The 21806-nt window shown below is 41.3% G+C and overlaps 2 protein-coding genes across 11 annotated transcripts in view; one reads left to right on the top strand and one right to left on the bottom strand.

Moving 5' to 3' along the window:
• FYCO1 (FYVE and coiled-coil domain autophagy adaptor 1) overlaps positions 1–21806 on the top strand; it is a 55478-nt gene that overhangs the window by 22643 nt on the left and 11029 nt on the right. For all 7 annotated transcript variants that reach the window (XM_074575210.1, XM_074575215.1, XM_074575209.1 and 4 more), the window contains 6 exons: positions 636–728; positions 1760–1878; positions 5026–5193; positions 5624–5773; positions 7229–7434; positions 7773–7917. In XM_074575210.1, coding sequence (XP_074431311.1) covers positions 636–728; positions 1760–1878; positions 5026–5193; positions 5624–5773; positions 7229–7434; positions 7773–7917 — 881 coding nt within the window. The remainder of the gene's footprint in view (positions 1–635; positions 729–1759; positions 1879–5025; positions 5194–5623; positions 5774–7228; positions 7435–7772; positions 7918–21806) is intronic.
• On the bottom strand, positions 12777–18314 carry CXCR6 (C-X-C motif chemokine receptor 6). 4 transcript variants are annotated; one of them, XM_074575218.1, is made up of 4 exons: positions 18282–18314; positions 16963–17052; positions 15583–15650; positions 12777–14299 (listed from the first exon to the last, which is right to left on the bottom strand). In XM_074575218.1, exon 4 carries the CDS (start codon positions 14274–14276, stop codon positions 13239–13241), a length of 1038 nt encoding a protein of 345 aa, XP_074431319.1. In that variant the 5' UTR covers positions 14277–14299; positions 15583–15650; positions 16963–17052; positions 18282–18314; the 3' UTR covers positions 12777–13238. The 4 variants fall into 4 exon arrangements, with proteins under 4 accessions (XP_074431319.1, XP_074431318.1, XP_074431320.1 ...); XM_074575217.1 differs by having other exon boundaries at positions 16963–17085; XM_074575219.1 differs by having other exon boundaries at positions 16963–17047; positions 18282–18311.

Below are 21806 nucleotides of genomic sequence, written 5' to 3' on the forward strand. Positions count from 1 at the left end.
TTTTTCTGTAGGAACATTGCAGGACCTGTTCCCCACACTCATAACACCACTACTCCTTAAAACTGATTTTGATGAAAGCAAACTTAGACTGAGACCAGATATTTTTGCAGTTAATTCCCGCACGTATTTTTCTTTCAACTACTCAAGGTAGCAGCTGAGAAGATCAAAGTTTTGCTTCCAGTCAGCCCTGTATATGCGAAACGGCACACCTAGAGGCTGAAGATTTTATTGTGTTTGTTCTGCCATTCTGAGATAATGTCTAAAACTGGCAGTTGATCAGAGGCTTATGCCACTGGCGGTATCCAAAAATCCCACAAGTTTGAGAAAATAGCGTACATTCATTTACGTTTCATTTTCATAAAGACTTCTTAAACCTCAGTGTTACTTGGGCTCTCTCACTCTTGAGCCAGAGCATTTTGCAGTTGGGCCTTCTTTTTGTTGAGAACTTTAATAGCCCATAGCAAGTAACAGTAAAACACAGCTGTTCTGCCACCACAGAGGGGAGTTTCCTTGAATCCATGAGTTGGATGTCTCTTTAGCTGTCTTTCATGAGCTTGACAGTGGTACTGGGAATTTCGTAGATGAAGGAGCGGCTGCTAGAAGAATGCTAACTCCTGGCTCAATCTCTCTGCTAGGCTGTCAGTGAAGAGTGTGGGAAAGTAAGAGAGCAACTCGAGGAGCAGAGGCGACAACAGCATGCTGCAGAGGAAGAGATTGCAGAGTTACAAGTAGGTGCTTGATCCGATTGAAAGACAGAGGTGTTTGTGTCAGCGGGCATTAGTGTTAGAATTGAGAAGGCAGGCAGCATTTCTGAGGACTGGCTGGTGAGTCTGAGAGTGCCCTTGAATAAGTACAGGTGCTGCAGACAAAATACTTGGCAGCTGAAAGTTAGCCACTGAAACAGAGGTTATGAAAAGCACAACAGCACTTAGGATATGTCATGTTTAGTCAGGTTTTATGTAATACCTGGTTATGTGTACACATCTTAAATGGGGGTGCAGGTTTAAAAGGTGTCTGTCTTTGGCCCTGCATGCCCATTGCACACAGCCACACATGTGAATCCAACTGTTTGCAGGCTGCAAGGAGCACTGAATCAGAGAATTAATCTGGCTGAGAAATAACCCAGCCAGAAAAAAATAGGGTTTTTGCAATGCATTTATCAAACAGTTGAGTTAGGAGGGCTGTACTGAGGTATCAGGAATCCAGAAAAAAGAAAATTAATGTTATTGAACCTGTCCCTGCCTGCTAGCAGAAAAACTTACATCTTTAGATGCAGTTAGGTTTGTTCCTTGAGAACTCCAAGTTTGGCAGACTTCTCTGGACAGGCTAGTTGTGAAAGAAGTTTGGTTTTTTTATATTGTCCTTCATATTTCATATAGCTTTAATAAACAACATTTTCCTCATGTTTATTTTTTTTCTTTTGAAACTTTTAGGTGGTGAAAAAACTTTTAGGGCGTATTCTTTTGCCATTATCTTTGAGAGATTTTCCTTGATAAGGAGGCTAAAGCTCAACTGACATGGACATGGATTAGAGGCTTAATACTGTCTTACTTTAGAGTCTTTCCCTTATTCAGTGTGACAGAAGTAATCAGTCACTGGTACACAACTAATTAGTGTCTGCTTATACAATAACATCTTAATTGGTGGTTTGGCTTTAACTGATTCTTTTAAAGCATTGTTTAGGTGTCTTGGTAATTGTCCAGTGCTTGGTAAAGTGTTGTTTTCATATGTTAGGAAATAAATTAATTTATTTCACTAGGCTGCAAATACGAGTTTGTCCAGAAAGCTGGAGGAAGCAAGAGAGCAGCTGTCTGAATCAGAAACTGCTCGGCTGCAGAAGGAAGAGGAGGTGACATCTCTGAGACAACTCTTGGAAAGGTGGGAGTTTGGGTTCTTACACAAGCTGTTAATTGCAAGCCAAGCAAGGGGCCCATAACTGAAGCATATTGAAAATTGCTGTGGTTTATGAAGTAGCATATGTCACGGGGTTTATATAGGGCAAATAGTGCATGGCCACTGATGGGGAATACCAGATTGACGTTAAGATGAGAAATATGTAAATTACACAGCAAACATGAATGCAAGGTTTAAGTTTTATTGTATTGTTAATTTAGCTGATGATGTAAATTCATTGTATGTTTTCCTTTATGAAACTGAAGACATTTTACAACCTCCTTTTACCTTATAGGTTAGTCATAAAATCAAACCAATATTGACTGGGGGTTTTTAATAAGGAATGGAAAATTTGCACTTTTTGACTGTTTGTTTCTTCTCTCTTCTCCATGAAGTTTCAGGGAATCGGTAAGAATTACTTGAATGGGACCACATCCTGTATGTCTTTGTCAGGTTTCTTATCAGCTTTAAGTATCTAACACAGGCTGTGTTTCCATGGTCTATAACCTGGGCCTGTGTGGTGCGGATTATCTAGCAGTCCGAAATAGATCTTCATGAGGCATGGTCTCACACAGAGTCAAATGGGTTAATCAAAACCAAATTTTTATGTTTTTGTGCTGATATCATCTGTCTTTGTGGGAAGACTGATGATTCTTGATCTTTTCTGAAGTCAATTTGTACTGTTGTCAGTACAAAATCATAGAATGATGATCTAGTTCCAATCTCCATGCCGTGGGCAGGGATACCTTCCACCAGACCAAGCTGCTCAAAGCCCCATCCAGCCTGGTCTTGAACGCTTCCAGGGATGGGGTATCCACAACTTCTCTGGGCAACCTGTTCTGGTGCCTCACCGCCCTCAGAGTAAACAATTTCTTCCTAATGTCTAATCTAAATCTACCCTCTTTCAGATTAAAACTGTTACTCCCTGATAAAGAGTCCTTCCCCCAGCTTTCCTGTAGGCCCCCTTCAGATACTGGAAGGCTGCTATAAGGTCTCCCTGGAGCCTTCTCTTCTCCAAGCTGAACAACCCCAACTCTCTCAGCTCCTCTTCATAGGAGAGGTGCTCCAGCCCTCTGATCATCTCCGTGGCCCTCCTCTGGACTCACTCCAACAGGTCCATGTCCTTTTTATGTTGGGGGCCTCAGAGCTGGACACAGTACTCCAGGTGGGGTCTCATGAGAGCAGAGCAGAAGGGCAGAATCAACTTCCTTGACCTGGTGCCCACACTTCTTTTGATGTAGCCCAGGATGCGATTGGCTTTCTGGGCTGCAATCACACATTGCTAGCTCATGTTGAGCTTTTCGTCAACCAACGCCCCCGAGTTCTTCTCCTCAGGGCTGCTTGGAGTCCATTCTCTGCCCAGCCTGTATTTGTGTTTGGGATTGCCCTGACTCACGTGCAGGACCTTGCACTTGGCCTTGTTGAACTTCATGAGGTTCATACAGGCCCACCTTTCAAGCCTGGGCAGGTCCCTTTGGATGGATAGAATCCATTCCCTCCAGCGTGTCCACCACACCACAGTTTGGTGTCATCAGCAAACTTGCTGAGGGTGCACTCGTTCCCACTGTCCATGTTGCTGACACAGATGTTAAGCTGCACTGGTCCCAGTACTGTCCCCTGAGGAATGCCACTCATCACTGGTCTCCACTTGGACATCGAGCCGTTGAGTGCAATTTTTTGAGTGTGACCATCCAGCCAATTCCTTATCCACCAAGTAGTCCATCCATCAAATCCATGTCACTCCAATTTAGAGACCAGGATGTCATGAAGGACAGTGTCAAATGCCTTGCATAAGTCCAGGTAGATGATGTCAGTTGCTCTTCCCTTATCCACCAACGCTGTAACCCTGTCATAGAAGGCCACCAAATTTGTCAGGCACGATTTGCCCTTAGTGAAGCTGGTTTCAGATCACGTCCTTATTTTCCATGGTTTCCAGGAGGATCTGCTCCATGATCTTACTGGGCACAGCAGTGAGACTGACCAGCCCATAGTTCCCCAGATCTTCCTTTTTTCCCTTTTCTCAAATGGGGGTAATGTTTCCCCTTTTCCAGTCAGTGGGAACTTTACTGGGCTGCCACAACTTCTCAAATATGTTGGATAGTGGCTTAGCAACTTCATCTGCCAGTTTCCCTCAGGACCTGCAGATGCATCTCATCTGGTCCCATGGATTTGTGCACATTCAGGTTCCTCAGGTGGTGTCAAACCTGATCTTCTCTTACAATGGGCAGTTCTTCATTCTTCCAGTCCCTCCCTTTGCCTTGTACGACTTGGGCAGTGTTTCTAGGGCACTTGCCAGTGAAGACTGAGGCAAAAAAAGTTGTTGAGTACCTCAGCGTTGTCCATGTCCCAGGTTTCTCGTTTCCTTCTGGAGACAGCCCACATTTTTCCTTGTCTTCCTTTTATCACCGATGTACCTGTAGAAGCTTTTCTTGCTGCCCTTTGATCTAACTCATATGAATATCTGAATTCAGCTGAATTGGCTGAGTGAGTTCAGGCCAGCTCAGCCCTTCATGCTGTGTCACTGTAGCATTTTTGATCCATTTCTAGGACTCACAGTACTGAAATTACCATATTGTCAAGCCAAGGCTTACATTCTTGGGAGCTTCCTGGGGACAATTCTTTCCACTGACTGTGCAGTGAACTGAGTTGTCTTAACCTTTAGTTTTTGAATTGCATCTGTGTTAGAAGAATATAGTGAGAAACTGGTTTGCTTCCTTTCGTGAACATGAAAGCTATGGAGGAGTATGTTGTGTTAAGCGGCCCTGTTGTGTGCAACCTGCAAATGCTGGGCAGCCTGCGGCTATAGGACTTACCCCGTTTAGCTCTGTTTGCAGCTGCTGCTGATCTTAGCTTCGAAGGACACTAATTTTATTCCCAGTGTGGTAGCCATCATAAGCTTCGCTATGAGCAGGGCATCCAAGAAATTGCTGATTGCTGACTGTGTTCACCAGATAACGGATCTGTGTGCACTTTCAGTGATGCAGAAAATGGGAGATATAAAAAATATGCACACTGAGAACTATTTCACTGAAACTACCTGTTTATCAGGGTGGAGGACCCCTTTCTTCCATGGGGAAGACTTGAATGCACATGAGCTAATAACGATTCTTAATTGGCTTTGTATTTGGTCAGGATCCAAAAAGAAGCTGATGAAGCAAAAGAGAAGGTCCTGGATTACAGTGAGAAGCTCAGCAAGGTGGCAGCAGACAAAGACAGCAGCGACCAGAAGTTATTTGCTGAACTGGATGACCTGACAAGAACAAAACAGTTCCTTGAAGAACGTTTGATAGAACTTATCAGGTTGGCATCAAAATAAACAGTAAGCAGAAGTGAAAATCCTAGGTTAGGTTGTTAAGGGGTACTGCCTGTGTGGTTCAGTCTTGTATTCCTGAATTGAAGATACAGGTAATGGCCAAGTTCATCAGCAGCTGAAATTTTGCATTTCCCTAATGCAGTCAAAGATATAACACCCAATATTATCTCCTCCTTAATTTGCTGTTTGTTTTGCAAAAATATGTAGTTGTGTGCATGGCATGTATTTTTCTCCCTCCCACCGCCCCTTCCCTATAGCTTCAGTAGGTTTCTTGATCTGTCTTTATTTCTGAAAGCTCCTCAGAAGTTACACCAAATCAGTTTTTACTGGGAAGCTTTCACCAGCATGGTTGGTTAACAGTAAACCAGCACTGATAATTTCTATGTGTTTTGCTTTCTTTTAACTGTATCTCTGCAGAGACAAGGATGCTTTGTGGCAAAAATCAGATGCTCTGGAGTTCCAGCAGAAGCTTAGTGCAGAGCAAAGGTGGCAGGGGGACACAGAAGTTAATCATTGTCTGGACTGCCAGAGAGAGTTCTCATGGATGGTGCGCCGACACCACTGCAGGTCAGCTTGTTGAACTCTGTTACGCTGTTCAAAAGCAGAATTCAGTATGAGTGTTTACATGAATGAAATTCTTCTTAACATTCACAGTTCATTGGTCAAAATTGTCGATACAGGACATTGTAGAGGCTGAAAGAACACATGAGCTCACAAGGACGTAAGAGACATTAGTGGAAAGGTTCCTTGACATGTATTAAGGCAAAGATCTTGATGTAACTGATTTGAGGAGTCTGTCAGTTTCTTATTTCTGGAAAATCACACCGTACATAGTATGTTTCTTTGTAAGATGGTGTTTTTAAGATATTTATTATGCCCTGCTGTGTGCATGCTGTAAACAATATTCACTAAGATGGTTTTGCTATTGTGATGGAAGTATTCCAGAACAAATCCAACATGCTGTACAATTATAAATTTGGTTACTTACAGGAGGTATGTTCAGAGATAATTACCGGAAAAAAAGTTAATATTAAATTATTTCCTATACAGTTAGCCTGCTTGGAGTTATTAGTTACCCGATCTAGATGTATTAAAATATATTTAAGTGGATACATTCCAGAGTTTTAGTGATATGTTTGTTGTGGCTCTTTACTGTTCTTTATTGTCATGACCTGATTCATCATGTAAGGTATGTAGTACTGAGACTGTTTCAATTGCATTTGAATGTAGGGAATATTTGATGGGTGTTAATAAATAGTGAAGTAATTTCCGGTAACAACTTCCAAATTACTCATTTCTATAAAATCTGTGAAACCTGCTTGTGTTTTCACCTACTAATGATTTAAATGATTATGAAAAACAAAAACACGATTAACAGTCATCTCTGCTGGGTGCTTTTCATCATGGAAAGCTTAACATGTTCATTAAAAAGTAGTTGACAGGTCTAACACTGAGAGACTGCAGAGCAGAGAGGGCAGGAGGGCTGAATGTATATGTATGTCTCCAATATTGTTTCTTCTTCCCTCTCTGAAGGGGAGAGGGGTGATTACTAAGTGGAGACACATAGACATGTTCTTACAGTCCTTACAATCAAAAAGAGTTTTGCTCTACCTTAGTTTGAGATTTGGCCTGTGCAATATTATTAAGTACATTTCCCTTGTATGTACTTTATATATATATATATATTATTTTTCATATTGCATACTTGTGGGTATTTAATTGTTTCATATCTTTATATTTAAATATATATTTATTTGTTTAGTATTTTTATGGGTTTTTTTCTGTTTTCCCTATTTATTAAGGCAGCAAAGTATGAATGTGACTTTCTGTCCTGTGTTTGTCAAGAAAACTTGCTTCACCTCAGAAAACAGCACAGTCTGTATTGTGATATCTGCCATGGATGTAGCGTTCGGGCTTTTGCAGAAAACAAGACCATTATGACAAAGCCCCAGACTCTGTCACATAGATATGTTCCACTTATGTGGTATTATTCTAACACCTGCGGTTTCAAATCATTTCTAGAATGTGCGGTCGCATTTTCTGCTACTACTGCTGCAACAACTACATGGTGACAAAGCCAGGTGGAAAAAAGGAGCGTTGCTGCAGAGCTTGCTTTAGTAAACCTAGAGTCATTGTGGACAGTACCGATGACTCTGGATCCAGTGCCAACCAGGAAGGATCACCAGCTTCGTTGGAATCACCTGTGTCACCATCTGAGAGGGCTCTTGGTTAGTCTATTGTTTGCATGTTGTGGATAAATAAGTAGGGTTCTTAAACATTCTCCAAGAAACAACACGGTCACCTCCTGTCCCAAGGACCTGCATGTTCATGGAGTGTTTTCAGGGTGGGACTGGTCCCATCTTTGATTGGTATTGACAGAAATTTGCATGGATATTAAATGAGTGTCAGTCAGACCGAGGTTTTCTCTTGGTTCTAGTAGCTATCTAATGCTTCTGAAAAAGCAGAGGAAAGGCCTAGTCTTCCCCCTTAAGGGTTTTGCTTGTTTGTTTTCCAGATAACCAGCTAATATTGTTTATGTTTCTTTTCATGCCCTTCTATGGCACAGTTGCAAGTGAAGCCTGTAAACCACTAGATGATGCAGCATTTGATATAATCACCGATGAGGAGCTGTGTCAAGTACAGGAATCAGACTCTCTCCACAATGAAAGTGAGATGGAAAGAGACTCTCTGGATCAAAGCGTGACAGATCTGTAAGTAAACACTGCTTCATGGAGAAGGAACTCTTTTGGGTTTTGTCTGGAGTGTTGTTTGTGGGTTGTTTTTTTTTTCCTATTCAGTGATAGCCAACTGATAGCCAACTTCTGCATAAATAGAAGACACTTCTGTTCCCAGCCACGTGTTCAGTAGCCCAACACAAAATAATTTTGGCCTATTTGCACAGTCAGTATCAAATCTAGTAAATTGAAACAGCTCCATACTTTCCCTCCACTTGCTTCACCACAGCACAGAGGAGTGATCCCAGTTCTGTGCTGTCATCAGGCCAGCTGTCACCATTAAAATCAGCTTGCAGGCTATACTGGATCACTGATCATTCACACTTAACTTATAATAGGAGCTAAGCGATACTCTGTCAGACTCACCATTACTTAATAACAAGAGAACAAGGAGGTGGGGAAAAGATAAGCAAAGATGTGCTCTTTCTATGACAGGCTTCATTGAACTGAATGTGAAATAACTGGTCTGTGTCTGTAGGATTCCTTACTACTTTAAAGGCAACAACTTACAGAAGAGAAATAGAACAGCAATTGTGTAGCTAAATCTGGCACAAGTTTGCTCTTTTTTTCTGAAGAAAATGAGAGTGAATGCAGATTTCGGTCATTTTTTTATATCTACTTCTACATAAATTAGCGATGAAGAGGATCTAAGGCCATCTGAATATCTGAGTACTTGGTTGGCAAACTATGTTGTAGTATTATAATTTAATGTATATCCATGTTTATACAAAATATTGCTTTACTGTTGTTCAGATATTTTCAAATATCTTCCAAAATTTCTGTCCTGTAAAATGCATTATCTTTCAAAAACTTTTATATATTTAAGAAGAAAAAAAAAAAAAATTTTCACCTAAATTCTGTAGTTGTTTTGCTTCTGACCAGAAAAATAAGCATGATAAATCTAAATGCTAAACTGAAAATAGCCACAGAGTAACGAGCCTGCTGCTGAGAAAGCAGATTTAGACTTTTTCACCTTCAACAGGCCCATTTCCGGCATAAACCACAGTGACTTGCAATTTGGGTACAAGACAGACTGTGCAGACTTGGTTTTTTGGAAAAAAAAATTGTCAAAATTCTACATTTTTGTTTCTTGGTGAATAAGTTCTGTGTATTCTGCCTATTTTGCATACTGTTGTATACCATTGACACTGACAGTATATTCATGTTCATCATGCATTGAGCAGACAGGAACAAACTGAGCTTCAAAATGCTCTTGTGAAGTTAGCATTGCCTTTGTTTTCCAAAGGGACAATTTGCAGTGGGGGATTTTTGTTTGTTTGTTTGTTTTAAGAAGAAAAAAAAAGTGTAACATACTACTACTTTGAATTCATGCTATCTGCAGAGGGGATATCATACCTATCATAGCTCCAGAGCATGAGTTAGCTGTGGAGAATAAAACCAGAAGAAAAGAAATAAATGTGTGTCACCGTTTTTTTCAGTTTATGATTGGGCTAGATTCATCTTGTCCCACAAAGTATTCAGGAAGGAAAGATTGCCATTAACAATGGAATACTATTCTTGAAGGGTGCTCATGCAACATCCTACTTGCACCACGTAAACTTTTAAAGGCTGTCCATCTCCCCTTGTTCACAGATTATAGGCAGGAAAGCCAGGAACAAGTGTTTTATCGTCTGTCACTCTTGGCTCATTAGTGTTACGAGCCAGGGGTAAGAGTCCTACTGTGGTCGTACTTGGAGCTTGAGACATACTTTGCAGACCATACCTGCCCTTCTGTATGACACTTGTGACGTGTAATGTTTGAAAGGTCTCACTAGCCTGAACACTGCAGGAAAATGGCTTTCTTGTATTGTGGATGACTTGAGCATCTTGTGTTGATTGTGTGGTTTTGTGTTACGGGAGAGATGCAGAAACTGATACATGAGGCAGGCGATGGTGTGGCACCTGTGGTATGTGTTGAAGAAAAAAAGCAGCGCACAGCGTTGATTATGAGAGCACAGAAGTTTTCTCACTTGTCTCTGTGGTGAGGAGCGTATGTATACCCAAAGCCTGAGCGTATCTTAGTGCACGAGCAGATAACGCGGCATTTGATACCATGGGTATTTGAAGGTAAACATGCCAGAACCACTATACTGAGTTTGAGCAAAGGTTCTGCTAACCTTCTGTCCTGTCTTTGATAGCAGCCCATAGCAGATGTACTGATAATTTCCCATTGTGTTTTCTCCCACCTTCCAAGGATCTGCATCTCGGGGACTTGTGAGCTACTGGTTTCACCGCTGCAGATTTCTTGGCCATGCTGGACTGGTGGAGCACCTTGGCTTCATATAGACCTTTGATGGTTTTTTTTGTGAAAGTGTCCAGCTAAATGTGGCCTGATTGCTATGTGGAGATTTCAGCTAGTCTTGAAGCATAAATAACAATCCACTGGCATCCCAATAATGTTTTCTTTGCATGAAATTGAATAGATGGGGTAGAATTTGCTTTGATATTGTGCCTGGGGAAGACAGAAAGGATTCAAGATTGTGCTTGCTAGATGCATGTCTGAGGAATGCATATAAATAAGTTAGTTTTCAGGCCACTTCTTTATTGGAATTCTGCTGAAAATAGTCCAAGTTATTTGTTTTTTTGCCGGAGATTTGAACTAATTGTTGCAGCTCTAAAAGGGAGGGAGATGAGCAGCCAAGAAAGGGAAGAGAAAGAGGCTGGATGATCCAAATAGAGAGAAGATCTGCAATAGACATGCTCTGTTGCCAGAGTTTCTTATGGCTTTACTCTGTATGAGTGTCTGGATGAGGTTTTTGCACTGGCCTTACCTTATTTTGGGTGTGAGTCCTTGCTGGACTGGAAATGGGAGCCAGTGTTCAAAGCAGTGAATTGTCTTAAAGTACATTTTCTTATCTATTTGACCCCCTTTTGGTGTCCACTGTACTGTTATTCTGTTTTTCACTTGTTCTCTTCACTTAACTCTGCCCCTGTAGTTCTTTCCTTGAAATGACATGAAATGATTACAACGGCTTTACTTCATAATGGCAGACTTTGAGAGACTGCCTTTCTTGGTACAAGTCAGTTCAGAACCAAATAAAACTCATCTTGGTCATGAGCTGCACAGGTGTGTGGCAAAGTAAGATATATGCAGTGCCAGCATAACTCTGACTGACCTTGAAGCAGCTTGTTCCTTACAGTTAGGATTAAGCAGGAGTTGCTTTTTGTGTTCAGGGCTGTTGCGTGAGTTTGTAGCAACCTGATTGAAATCTTAACGTGAGAAGCTGAGGTAAGTTGTGCGATTGCAGTACGCCTTGCCACTTCAAGGCTCATGGGTTCTCTTTTGAAGTGTTGTATTTTTAAACTCTTTTATTTCTAAAGCATTCACATTTGTAGATTGTGTTCTAAAGCAAAGGTCAGGATATTGCATAGCACTGGGTCAAACTTCCCAGGGCAAACCAGTGCACTGTATTTCCATTTTAACATATTGTAGAAATTACATGCCTGCAATAAGTGTTGCAGCAGCAGAATCAAGGTCACAGACAGCAGAAGTGTTTAAAAAAAAAATAAAAAAATTACCACTACCCTGGTAGAGAAACAAAGAGTTTATTCACACCTTGGTACTGCTTTTGGTAGAAAGGACATCTCAGCCTGCCTGCACTGTGGTTGCTTTGTTTTGGATTCTTTTTTTCTTAATGACTCATAACACTCTTTCCTGACCTAATTACAGATCACGTGGCCGGGCAGGCTGCCAGCATAGCCAAAGTGGGGAACTGCGTGTGGTCTGGTGCACTCGCTGCCCTGCACAGAACCAGCTGGGCGAGGAGTGGGGACAGGAGCACTTCTTGTCACCCTCTGCTGGGAAAGCCTGCCTTGCAACTGTGTGTTGGAATAGCAGCTTTACTTGCCACACAGATGTGAAAGCACAGCATGTTCCTTCCTAGTTCTGTTTTTTAGGACATTGCACCATTTTACTATGGGAGAAACAAGAGAGATTGTGTAGTTAGGAGAGGATTGCCTAAGCAGCTGTTTTCTATGGGGAAAAAGGTAACACAGACACAATGGTGCCCATAAGGGTCAGGTACCACTGAGGTGCAGTAATCTGGCAGGAAGGACTGAGTGTTAATGGGGAGAAAAGGAACATGCAGAGCGAGTGTGGTTATTGCAAGAATGGTTTGAAACAAGTTAAAACTGTTATTTCAAAGTGGTAATGCAAAGGACTTCCAGCCTTTGGGCCAGACCCAACCCTGCCTTCATCATAGGCAGCCCACAACTGCATAAAGCCCTCCCTCTGCTCTTCAACATCCCTTCTTTCTTTTCCCTATTCCAATCTCCACCCCTGTTGTGCTACTCTGCAAGAGACTTGCAGAGAACTTTTGCATACTTTCTGACCCAGCTTGCACTGCCCTCTTTGCACTTTTTTGCCTCCCACTGTGGAAAGGAGGGACTGCAGGAGCAGGGAAGAACAACTAAGGAATCCACAGCTTCACGGCAAGGGAACCAGGGTGCCAAGGGGATGCCAGGAAAAACAGACTGTAAAGATGTCATAGTGCAAAGAATGTGTGGGAATTAGGGTGTGAGAGTTTGCGTCTACGGAACCACAGTTCAGTGTTAGAGCCCATGTGCAGTATGGTATCTCTTGTGTTGACAGGGTGCCTAGTCATCTGGCAACATGAGTTCTGTTAACAGAGGGGAGATACAAAGATGTGTATGGGAGATTCAGGCCATGAACCTAATATTAGGTGGAAAACAGATTAAAATGCTGCTTTATTACAGAAATTTTAGATGAATGCTAAAGGAGTGTGTGTGGAGACCTTCTCCCAAATGGAAAAAAAAAAAAAAGAAAACAAACCAAAACACACAAAAAACCCCAAGTACACATGAAACTCAGCATGAAGATTGAAATGTGTATGTTTTTAATCTAGAAATTCTCATGAAATGAATAAGCCAAACTAAAATATATATCTTTGAAACAAAATTCATAAAATAATTTGTTAACAAACACCCTTAATGGAAAAACAGTAGGCCAGAGGTTTGGTGAATGTCTCCAGCCCCTCTGGAGTCATGAAGTCGAAGTTAGCTTTATGTCATGAAGAACAATGTTTTATCTCATTGTTTCTTATACCTTTTGAAGATCTTCTGCACAGTTAACTCAGTTTCTGGCTTTGTCTTAGAATCAGCTCTGACTAGGAACACAGGAAACGCTGAAATATCATGATTAAGATATTTTGGCCTAAAGCCAATCACAATGTCTTTACTAATGGGATTGTATTTCCTCTTTCATGCAGACTACCTATCTCAGTATTTACAAAAAAAAAAAAAAAGCTGTAAATAGTTGTCAGATTTTCTAGGCAGTTTTATAGTGGGTACATGCTTGTTGCATCTGCATTATTTGAGGCAGTAAAAGTCTTAGAGCCTTCTTCTTCAGTGGTTTGCCACTGTTTAGCCTTAACTTGCCGTTTGATGCATCTTGAGTTTTTAATAATTTTCTGTAAGTTCCTCCTGAATTTTACCCCCATGAAGAAATACAGAACAGGGTTAAGACAGCCATGGAAATAAGCAAGAGCTTCTGTTATGATGATTGCATATTCAAAGCTGCTGTTCAAATTAAATCTCCAGTCTATGATCTTTATCAGTCTCAAGAAAGTATAGGGTGACTGAGTAAGAATAAATATTGCAACTACAGAAAATATTTTTTTTAGAGATTTGTTCTTTTGAAAACTCCTGGCATGCAGTAAGGTTCTAATAATTAGTGAGTAACAGATGATCATGGCTAGCATGGGAATAAAATAGCCAAGGGTCACTTGGATCACTTCAAGAGCTAGTTCTGTGCCATGGTTTGGGTATTCTTCCTGACATACTGACTTATCAATACTAAACACCTTACTAAAAATAAACTGAGGTGCGGCAAATGCTAGTGAGATCACCCAGATCAAGACACAGATTAATTTGCCCCATGTCATTCGTTTGGTTTGACACATATGTGCTTTGGTGGCAAAAGTAATAGCAATAAGCCGGTCAAAAGTAATAGACGTTAGAGTTAGCATTGAAGTGTACAAGTTCAGAACATACAAGCCCCGTATAGTACGACATGCCACAGTGCCAAAAATCCACTCCTGACCAGCAGAATACGCCCAGAACGGCAGCGTCCAAAGGAAGACCCAATCAGCTATTGCCAAGTTCACCAAAAATATATCTGTCAGTGTCTTCAGTTTCTCATAGAAAACTAGTATGACAAAGACCAGTGCGTTTCCTGCTAGCCCAAGGATGAAAACAACCGAGTATATACAGGGCAGGAAGACTTTTATAAATGTGTGAAAAGTCTCACTTCTGTTTTCATTGGGATCAATGATGGAGAAGTTGTAATAAAAGTTATCAGCATCTGAAGTTGCCATGTTGCCTTCTCTTTAAAGGCAGCCTGTAAGGAGACACATTGAGATTTTTTTTTTACTCAGTAAAGAATGAAATCCTGATGCATCCAGGAGACAGACAAAATCCTAAGTGCTAACAGATAAGAGCTGTAGTAAAACATCCATGATGACAGACAAAAGCAAATATATTTATTTGCTGAAGAGGGTTGTCTTGACAGTCAAGACCCAAACACAACAGCTGGTGGATTTAAACACATCATCTGTTACCAGATTTATACTGACAGTGACTCAAAAGATAAACAAAACAATTACAGAGGCTTCCGAAAACAGATTATGGATTAAGCTTTCAAATACATCAGTGATTTAGCGTTTGGATCAAGGTATTCTGGAGGAAGCCATGAAAGAAACAGAATTTGTTTTGCCAAATTCAGCTTTTAGGCTCAGGTTGCAGGCTCCAAGCCTCAGAGTTGTTTGGCTTGGGTTGAACCTGTCTTGAAAAGTGGGGTTTGAGTCTCAGTGAGCAAGCGCTTTAGAGCTTGCGGTTCAGCTTATCATTTAGATGTTAGTCACATCATCAGATGGCGGCACTTCTTCCTTTCCCCTTCTCAAGTGACTTACTGAAAACATGGAGTTTTTTTCATTAATGTCTCTTCCTCGTTTGATTTTGGTTAATCTGTTTCAAACATTTGTATTAGTGTCAGGGAGAGGAGGAACCACTTCTCTGTCCACCCCCCTCCTTCGCATGCCCTCTCGAGAGCTGATGCAGTATGGCAGTGTCAGCTCTCCAAGGCAAGGGCATGTTTTCTGTCAGGGCTGTTGCCAGCACATGTAAGAGTAACAGCAACAACCAGATTTGCAAGCTGTTCACCTTGTAAATAAAGCCTTTTGTGAGACAAGTTAATAAGGATTTCAAAGATTTTGCCTAAGGTTAAATGTCCTCTCCCTTGAGCTATAAAGAGCGTGTTTCTATGGGACGAATACTACTACAAGATATTACTCAGCATAAGATTAGCAGAATTCCTCTCTGAATCATTTAGATTGGCAGGAAGGCCTCACCTGCGTGAGTTATAATGTGCAGCAGTTACCCAGAAAGGTAGTTTCTGTGGTGCCAAGAAGCAGAGCCAGTGCAGTCTGTTTATCACCAGAGAAGTACTATAAAACTGCGTGGCCCTTTGAAAAGTTACTGGCTCTTCATAAAATTCTTTACTTTTCAATTCAGATGGAGGCCAAGCATGGGATGAAGATAATCTGCAAAAGTAAGTTAGGCTCAACAACATCAACAACAATGTACACTGAAACAAATGGAAGCACTGTGTTTTGTTTTACGTACTATTTGCAACAGTAGCCAGCTGGTGTTTCTTGCCTCTTTCTTGTAAAGGAAAGGTGTTTTCCTCTGAGCTGAAAGAGAGTAATTACCAGGCACTCAGTTTTGATAGTTTGATAACATAACATTTTGTTAGTATCCTTACTAAAGTAGTACAGATCCTTCTGGTGTCCCAAGTTACTGGAAATTAGCCTTTAGGACAGTCTTATTGGCTCTTCGAAAAGACGAATTTTTAATACCTGCTTTTAATCAGTAACTGGGTTTTTTTCCATAGTAAGATACAGCATTTGGTCTCTGGACAGACCAAAATATTTAAAATTTTACCTAACTTTTTTCCTATTACATTAATGTTCTTCACAGGAATTTTCAGATTCAGGCATTAATGCCCTAATTTGTTTTTGATGAAAGCAGATGGGAGTTTTACTATGGATTTCATATGGAAGCCAGGCTAGGACAATTTTTGAACTTTGGCTGTGAAAAAGTTTCTTATATACAAATAGAAGACACTGGCTTCTAATAGTCTTGTCTCCCACACACACCAAGATGAGCAGATCTGCATATTTTCGGAGAACAGAATGCTGCAGAGGAGATCTGTCTAAGTTGAGGACGTTTTTTAACATGTCACAAGCTTTACACTTCTCAGTTAGCTGGGCTCCTAAACTCAGAATTTATGGATCATGTTTTAGGAAAGAGGTGAGGTGACTGGAACCATCAAACAGATAGCCAAGGATTAATGGGAGTCCTTGAACATGACCTTTCAGCTGATGCTCTAGAAATTTATTTTCATGTTAAATTCTTGTGATCTTAAAGGCCTTAAGTTTTCTTTCTTTTCCTTCTTTCTCCTTCCTGAATATAGCCATTTAAGTTCCTTCTTGGTGTAACAGCAGGAGAAATGTGTTTTTATTATGCTGGACAGCAATAAGGAGTTGAGAAAGAGCTGCTAAAGCTGAAAACTTTTTTACCTCAACTGTTGTGTTCCAGACAAGCTGAAGTACAGCTCAGAATTGTTCAAGAAGGCTCTCTTAAAGGCAGATCCTGTATTATGAGGCTGAACAGTTTCTGCATCAGCTGACCACCTCTGCCAAATATTTTCAGTCTTTGCTACTGAAAATGTGCTTTAAGGGTGTCTAAAGCAGTATTGAATTTAAAAACACAGGGGGAGATCCTTACCTTCTGCAGAGCAGACTCTCCACTCCATTAAAACACAGACCAGTATGCTTTTTTCTCTGCTACCCCCCTCCCCCAGTGGATGGTAACTTTTAAGAGAAAGAAAATCCAGCAGTTTCCTTTAAAAAGGTTTTCATTTATTCATGATGCATGTTATTATGTTACCTGATACTTTTCTAGCCAGAAGTTTTTAAAGCATCCTGCTTATTACTCACACACCTAAGTTAGAATCCGCATTGTATGCTGTCTCAAACTTCAGAGTTGTTATGCCTTGTCAGACTAGTCGTTCATGGAGTTATTCCAGCTTTCCTCAAAGGAAAAAAACAGTAGTAATCTTTCTACCTGGGGTGAGATAGTGGGAAAGCATTGTGTTAAGTAGATAGGGAGGGGGGAGGAAGAAAATTCCTTTGTCAGGAGACTAGCAAGCAGGATGAGTTTATTTCCAGGGAAATGTTGTTATGGAAAAAGTCTGTATAGACTGAGCCTAAGTTCTAAAAAGATTAAGAAGTTTAATAGAAGCCTAAATTGGATAGGAACAACATCACAGGCAGAGAAGTGAGCTAAAGATAGTCATGCAGTGTCCAATGTCTTAAAATAGGACTTGCTTTGAGGTCTGGTTCTGTTAAAATTAACTCTCGAATTAATGGAACGGAAATGCAAGCAAGTAATGGAGAGTCTGAACAAGCTATTCTGGTTTGGCCCAGCATGGATAGTTCTCCTCCTGTCACCAGCTGCTTATCATTTCCACCACTCTGGGAACTGGGCATCACAGGAGCTGGTACTCTCAGTATTACAGGGGTTTTCCCCCATTTGGTCTCCATGGTCTAATTTCTGTTGTGCTGATCAGCTATCCTGCATTAGTAGTTGCACCTGAAAAGCAGGGCATAAAAAGCAGTAATAGTGATCCTGCCAGTTGTTCCTTTCTGTTGTTTCAGGGTTCCAAACAGAAAATCCAATACAGATCATTCTTTTTTAAAATAAATATAAATAAATAATAATAAAAAGCATAATTTGCCATGACAATATATACAGGCTATAAACAGAAAAAGGTAAATAATGGTCATCAGCATCATGTGATGTGCCTTGCTTAGAAATGAACCGATTTCGTTACCAAAGGGTTTTGAGATAGTCATCAGAAAAGGTGAAATTATCTCATATATATTTGTTGGAAGAGATGAGAGGTTTTCAAGTTATCAGTTGGAAAAACAGATTCTAGAGCCTAAGTGGAAAGGAGGTAATTAACATACACCCTGTGAGTTCCAGATATCCAACAAATTTGTCTAAAGACCTTTTTCAAAAACAAGCAAATGTAAACCAAAGAACTACTACAATAACAAAGCATTGGAGAAGATTTAATAAGAAAACAAGAATGCAAATCACTATCTTCAACAGTCTGAATAAAATGCCACCCTTTCTCTTAGATTTTGCATAATTGGGGTGGACGATATGTATGATACTAACAAAATCTTTCATATTTGAATTTTTGTTCTTTTAAACTGCCTACCTATTCACCTGAAGTCAAGAAAATAGTCACTTACTAGACGATGTCGCATCTTGGGGGAACACAGTCGTCTTATCTTTCAAAGGAAATGTGAAAGCAGCAGTCTGCTTTATTTATCAGTGCTAAAGCCTGTGCCGCTGCCTCACAGCTTTCGTAGTTGTTGTTGACCAAAGCAACATGGTATGAAGTTACTCCTTTGTTTTGATTCTTGAGTGATACTGCTACAGATACGATTGTATGAACAAGCCGTGCTCTCAAAATCCTGTTCAAATTCACTTACATGTGGCCGTTCATCTGAAATGTCCAGAATCAAAATGATTTTTCAAAAGTTATTTACAAAATTGTGATTTAATCTGTATTTACTGCTTACTGCAGGGGGGTGGGACTAGATGACCTTTAAAGGTCCCTTCCAACCCAACACATTCTATGATTCTATGAAGATTTTGTTGCCCGTCTGAGATGAGCTAGAGATAGCTAGAAAGATACTGTGTTGGTGGCCGTCCCCAAGTGAGTTTTTTACCTTTAAGGCAATCTCAGCCCTAGTTAAAGTTAGCACGGGTACTAAATTTTCTTTCCAAGTCAATGAAAGAAGCTGGGAGGGCTTCCATACATTTACAAGGGAGCTGGAGGGGGCCTACCTTATTCCGGGGGTGACTTTTCACTCGCAGCGAAGGCAGGGATGGGTATTGACTTACAGCCTGTGGGTACAAAATATGGGAGAGAAATAGTTGTGAGGAGGCTCTTGAGAGGGTTCAGGGAAGTGGACGTGTCTGGGTAGCCGTGCCCGATGAAGTGATACTCTGCTGTTTTTTGTCCCTGCTGTAGTAGGGACATCTTTTGTGCACTCCTTTTAACTAAACTACATGCCTGGCCATCACCACGACTCAGCGTGAGATGCAGCTTTCGTTTCGCCTTTCCTGTGGTATTCCTTCAGAGGAGGAGCCTGGTACCTGCACATCCCATAAAGCAACGCACTGCATGCAGCATGCGTAACATTTGATGTGGTTTCCTACATGTGTTTCCTAGCTGTGTTTGTCAGCTGTGCTCACTTCCCTAGTGAGCCTCACTGCTCTTGATAGCCTTTAGAGGCTCATCTTCAGGAGCAGTGACTACTATAGAAAAGGAGTAGCCTTGCTTGTGGGCAGATTCTGTGAGAGAGGAAGGCAGTATTCAGAGAAACTAGCCCATGCAGTTAGACCTTTGCAGCAGCCTGTGGTACAGTAGGTGGAGTGCTTCTGGGACTCTGTCCTGTACAGCAGTGTGCTTGTACTTTTGAGTAATTGAGTGTGGTACCTGCAAATGTGTATTAAAAAAAAATAGCAAAACAAACCACCAAATTTTACTTAACCCTACAGCGTCATTTACTGAAAGAAGACTACTTGCACAAGAAATGCAAGGCCCTGTAATGCTCTTTAAAATTGAGTTTTCCCGTGTGCTTCATTGCAAGCGGTAGCAACTCCTCTGTCTTGGAGAAACAAACCGGCAGCAAGGTGCTAAATATTCACAAATTGTTTCTGTCAAGCAGAGGAACAACAGGTTTGCAACAGCCACCTGTTTTTAGCAGTTATTTTTGGATGCAGAACAGGGTATGAGGATGATAAAGCAGGGGCTAAGCTATGTGGTGGCGTATGTACCCTAAACCAGTGTGAATGTCTGCCTTGAGAAAAGATAAAGGTCCCACTGTGTTGCAGAGGGCCAGCAATCGGCCCTTTCTGCCAGTGAGGCTCATTTAAATTCCTTAAAGCGGTGTTCAGAGTCGCTTTTGAAGTGTCTTAATCATGCATTTATGGAGAGCTTATTGAGCTACTCTGTCAGCCTAGTTCACAGTGACCTTGTTGCAACTGCTGTTCCTCAGTCACCAGAGATGCTCCTTTTCAGACTGTATGGGCAGAGATGGCCTTCCCATGGAGACCAGTACCCTCCCAACATCCATTTGCCCTTATCCATACACAAGGAACCCTGGGGTCACTTCTGTGTAACTTCTCATAAACTCTATACAAAAGACAACTGCAGTATCAGCAGTATTCAGCCCTTTATCATGCAGTTGGGATCACAAGAAACTCAGAGATAATTTATTTCAGCTTGCTAGCCTAACTATGATTTGACCTATTTCCTCCTTTTTTCATAAACTGTGCTTCCGTAAAATATTTTTTGATGGCCTGCTCGAAGAAGCCCTCTCCGGCACAGGAATGGTGAGGACTGCTGCTGCTGCGTGTGTCTGCATATATGCAGCTCTCTTAAGACTGAACGGCCTTCCTCGGTTTGCCTGCAGGAGACCCGCTACAGCATGAGTAAATTACCACCGTAACCTCGGAATTATGGTAAAAATAGAGGCGGGCCATGTGAGTTTATCTCAGGTTGAGGGCTGAGAGACTAGCTGTTACTTGTGGACGAGTCAGCCTGAAGAACGTTTAATTGCACAGTTGTGAAGCCCCCTTGGTGCAGAAAACGCACCGGCTGCAGGAAACCTGCAGGCCCTGGGATGGAGCATCCTCTGCAGAGGTACAGGGTGGGCAGCAGCTCTGCTGAAAGGGCCTGGGGCTCTTGGGGGATAATGGTGTAAACCTAAGCCAGAAACTGCCTTTGCTATGCCTCTCCTGTAATTCTGCCTCCATTTCCCTGTAATATCCTCTAAAGAACTGTGCAAAGAGAAAATTCTAAGGTATCTATGAAAAAAAAACCAGCTCATTTTGGGGAGCAAATACCTGACAACTGAAAAAAGCTAGGGTTACCCATAAACCTGGCTGTAGCCTTGGTGACCTACAGACTGTGCAGTATTTAGGATCTTTGGGGCAGCAGCTTGGCAGTATTTCTAGTGTTGATTCTGATAGTCATCTGTTTGCTGCCTCCTGCTGGGGAGGGGACTTGAAAGCACCCTGGTAATCCCAAATTACTTGTTTTGAAACCTGTTATCTGAACTTCATGCAAATGCAGCATTTGACTGATGACTGAAAGCCGTCTGCATCTCAGAGCCTTTGCCAGATCTCTTCCAATACTAAAAAAAATCTCAAAAGATTTTGCATGTTGTCTTTTGGAGCACAGAAATATCCCTTTGTCATGATTGTTTCCCTAGCTTGCTTTCTCTGTATGCACCAGTTGCCTCTGGTCTTACAGATAGAGTGTAACTACTTTTAAGGCAGGACAGTTCTTTTGTGTTTTGGGATGGGGTTTTTTCACACAGGATGTAGCATAGTTAAATGCTACATTTTATTCTGAGAAATGGCTGGGATTTCCTATGTACCAATACGTGGGCCACTCACAACACGTAGTGGTGGATCTTCATGTCCATCCATTTTTTTTTTCATCAGCTGTGTACATGATGTTTTCCCATCCTTACATATGTCAGGGTCCTTCTGTGACCATTCCATCCCTCTCCCACCCATACATACTCCTTCATGCAAGATACTTTCTCCTACCCTGTTAAAAACTCAATAAGCTCTGTGTACCCCATGCTCCATCCCAAATCATGCCTCTCTTCTTGCCCACACCAACGGCTGTCTGTGCATCCTTTCTTCTGATCCTTTGCCATCCTCTTTCTTTTTTTCTTTCTTTTTTTGGGGCT

This window comes from Larus michahellis, chromosome 2, assembly GCF_964199755.1.
Source record: "Larus michahellis chromosome 2, bLarMic1.1, whole genome shotgun sequence".
NCBI lineage: Eukaryota > Metazoa > Chordata > Aves > Charadriiformes > Laridae > Larus > Larus michahellis.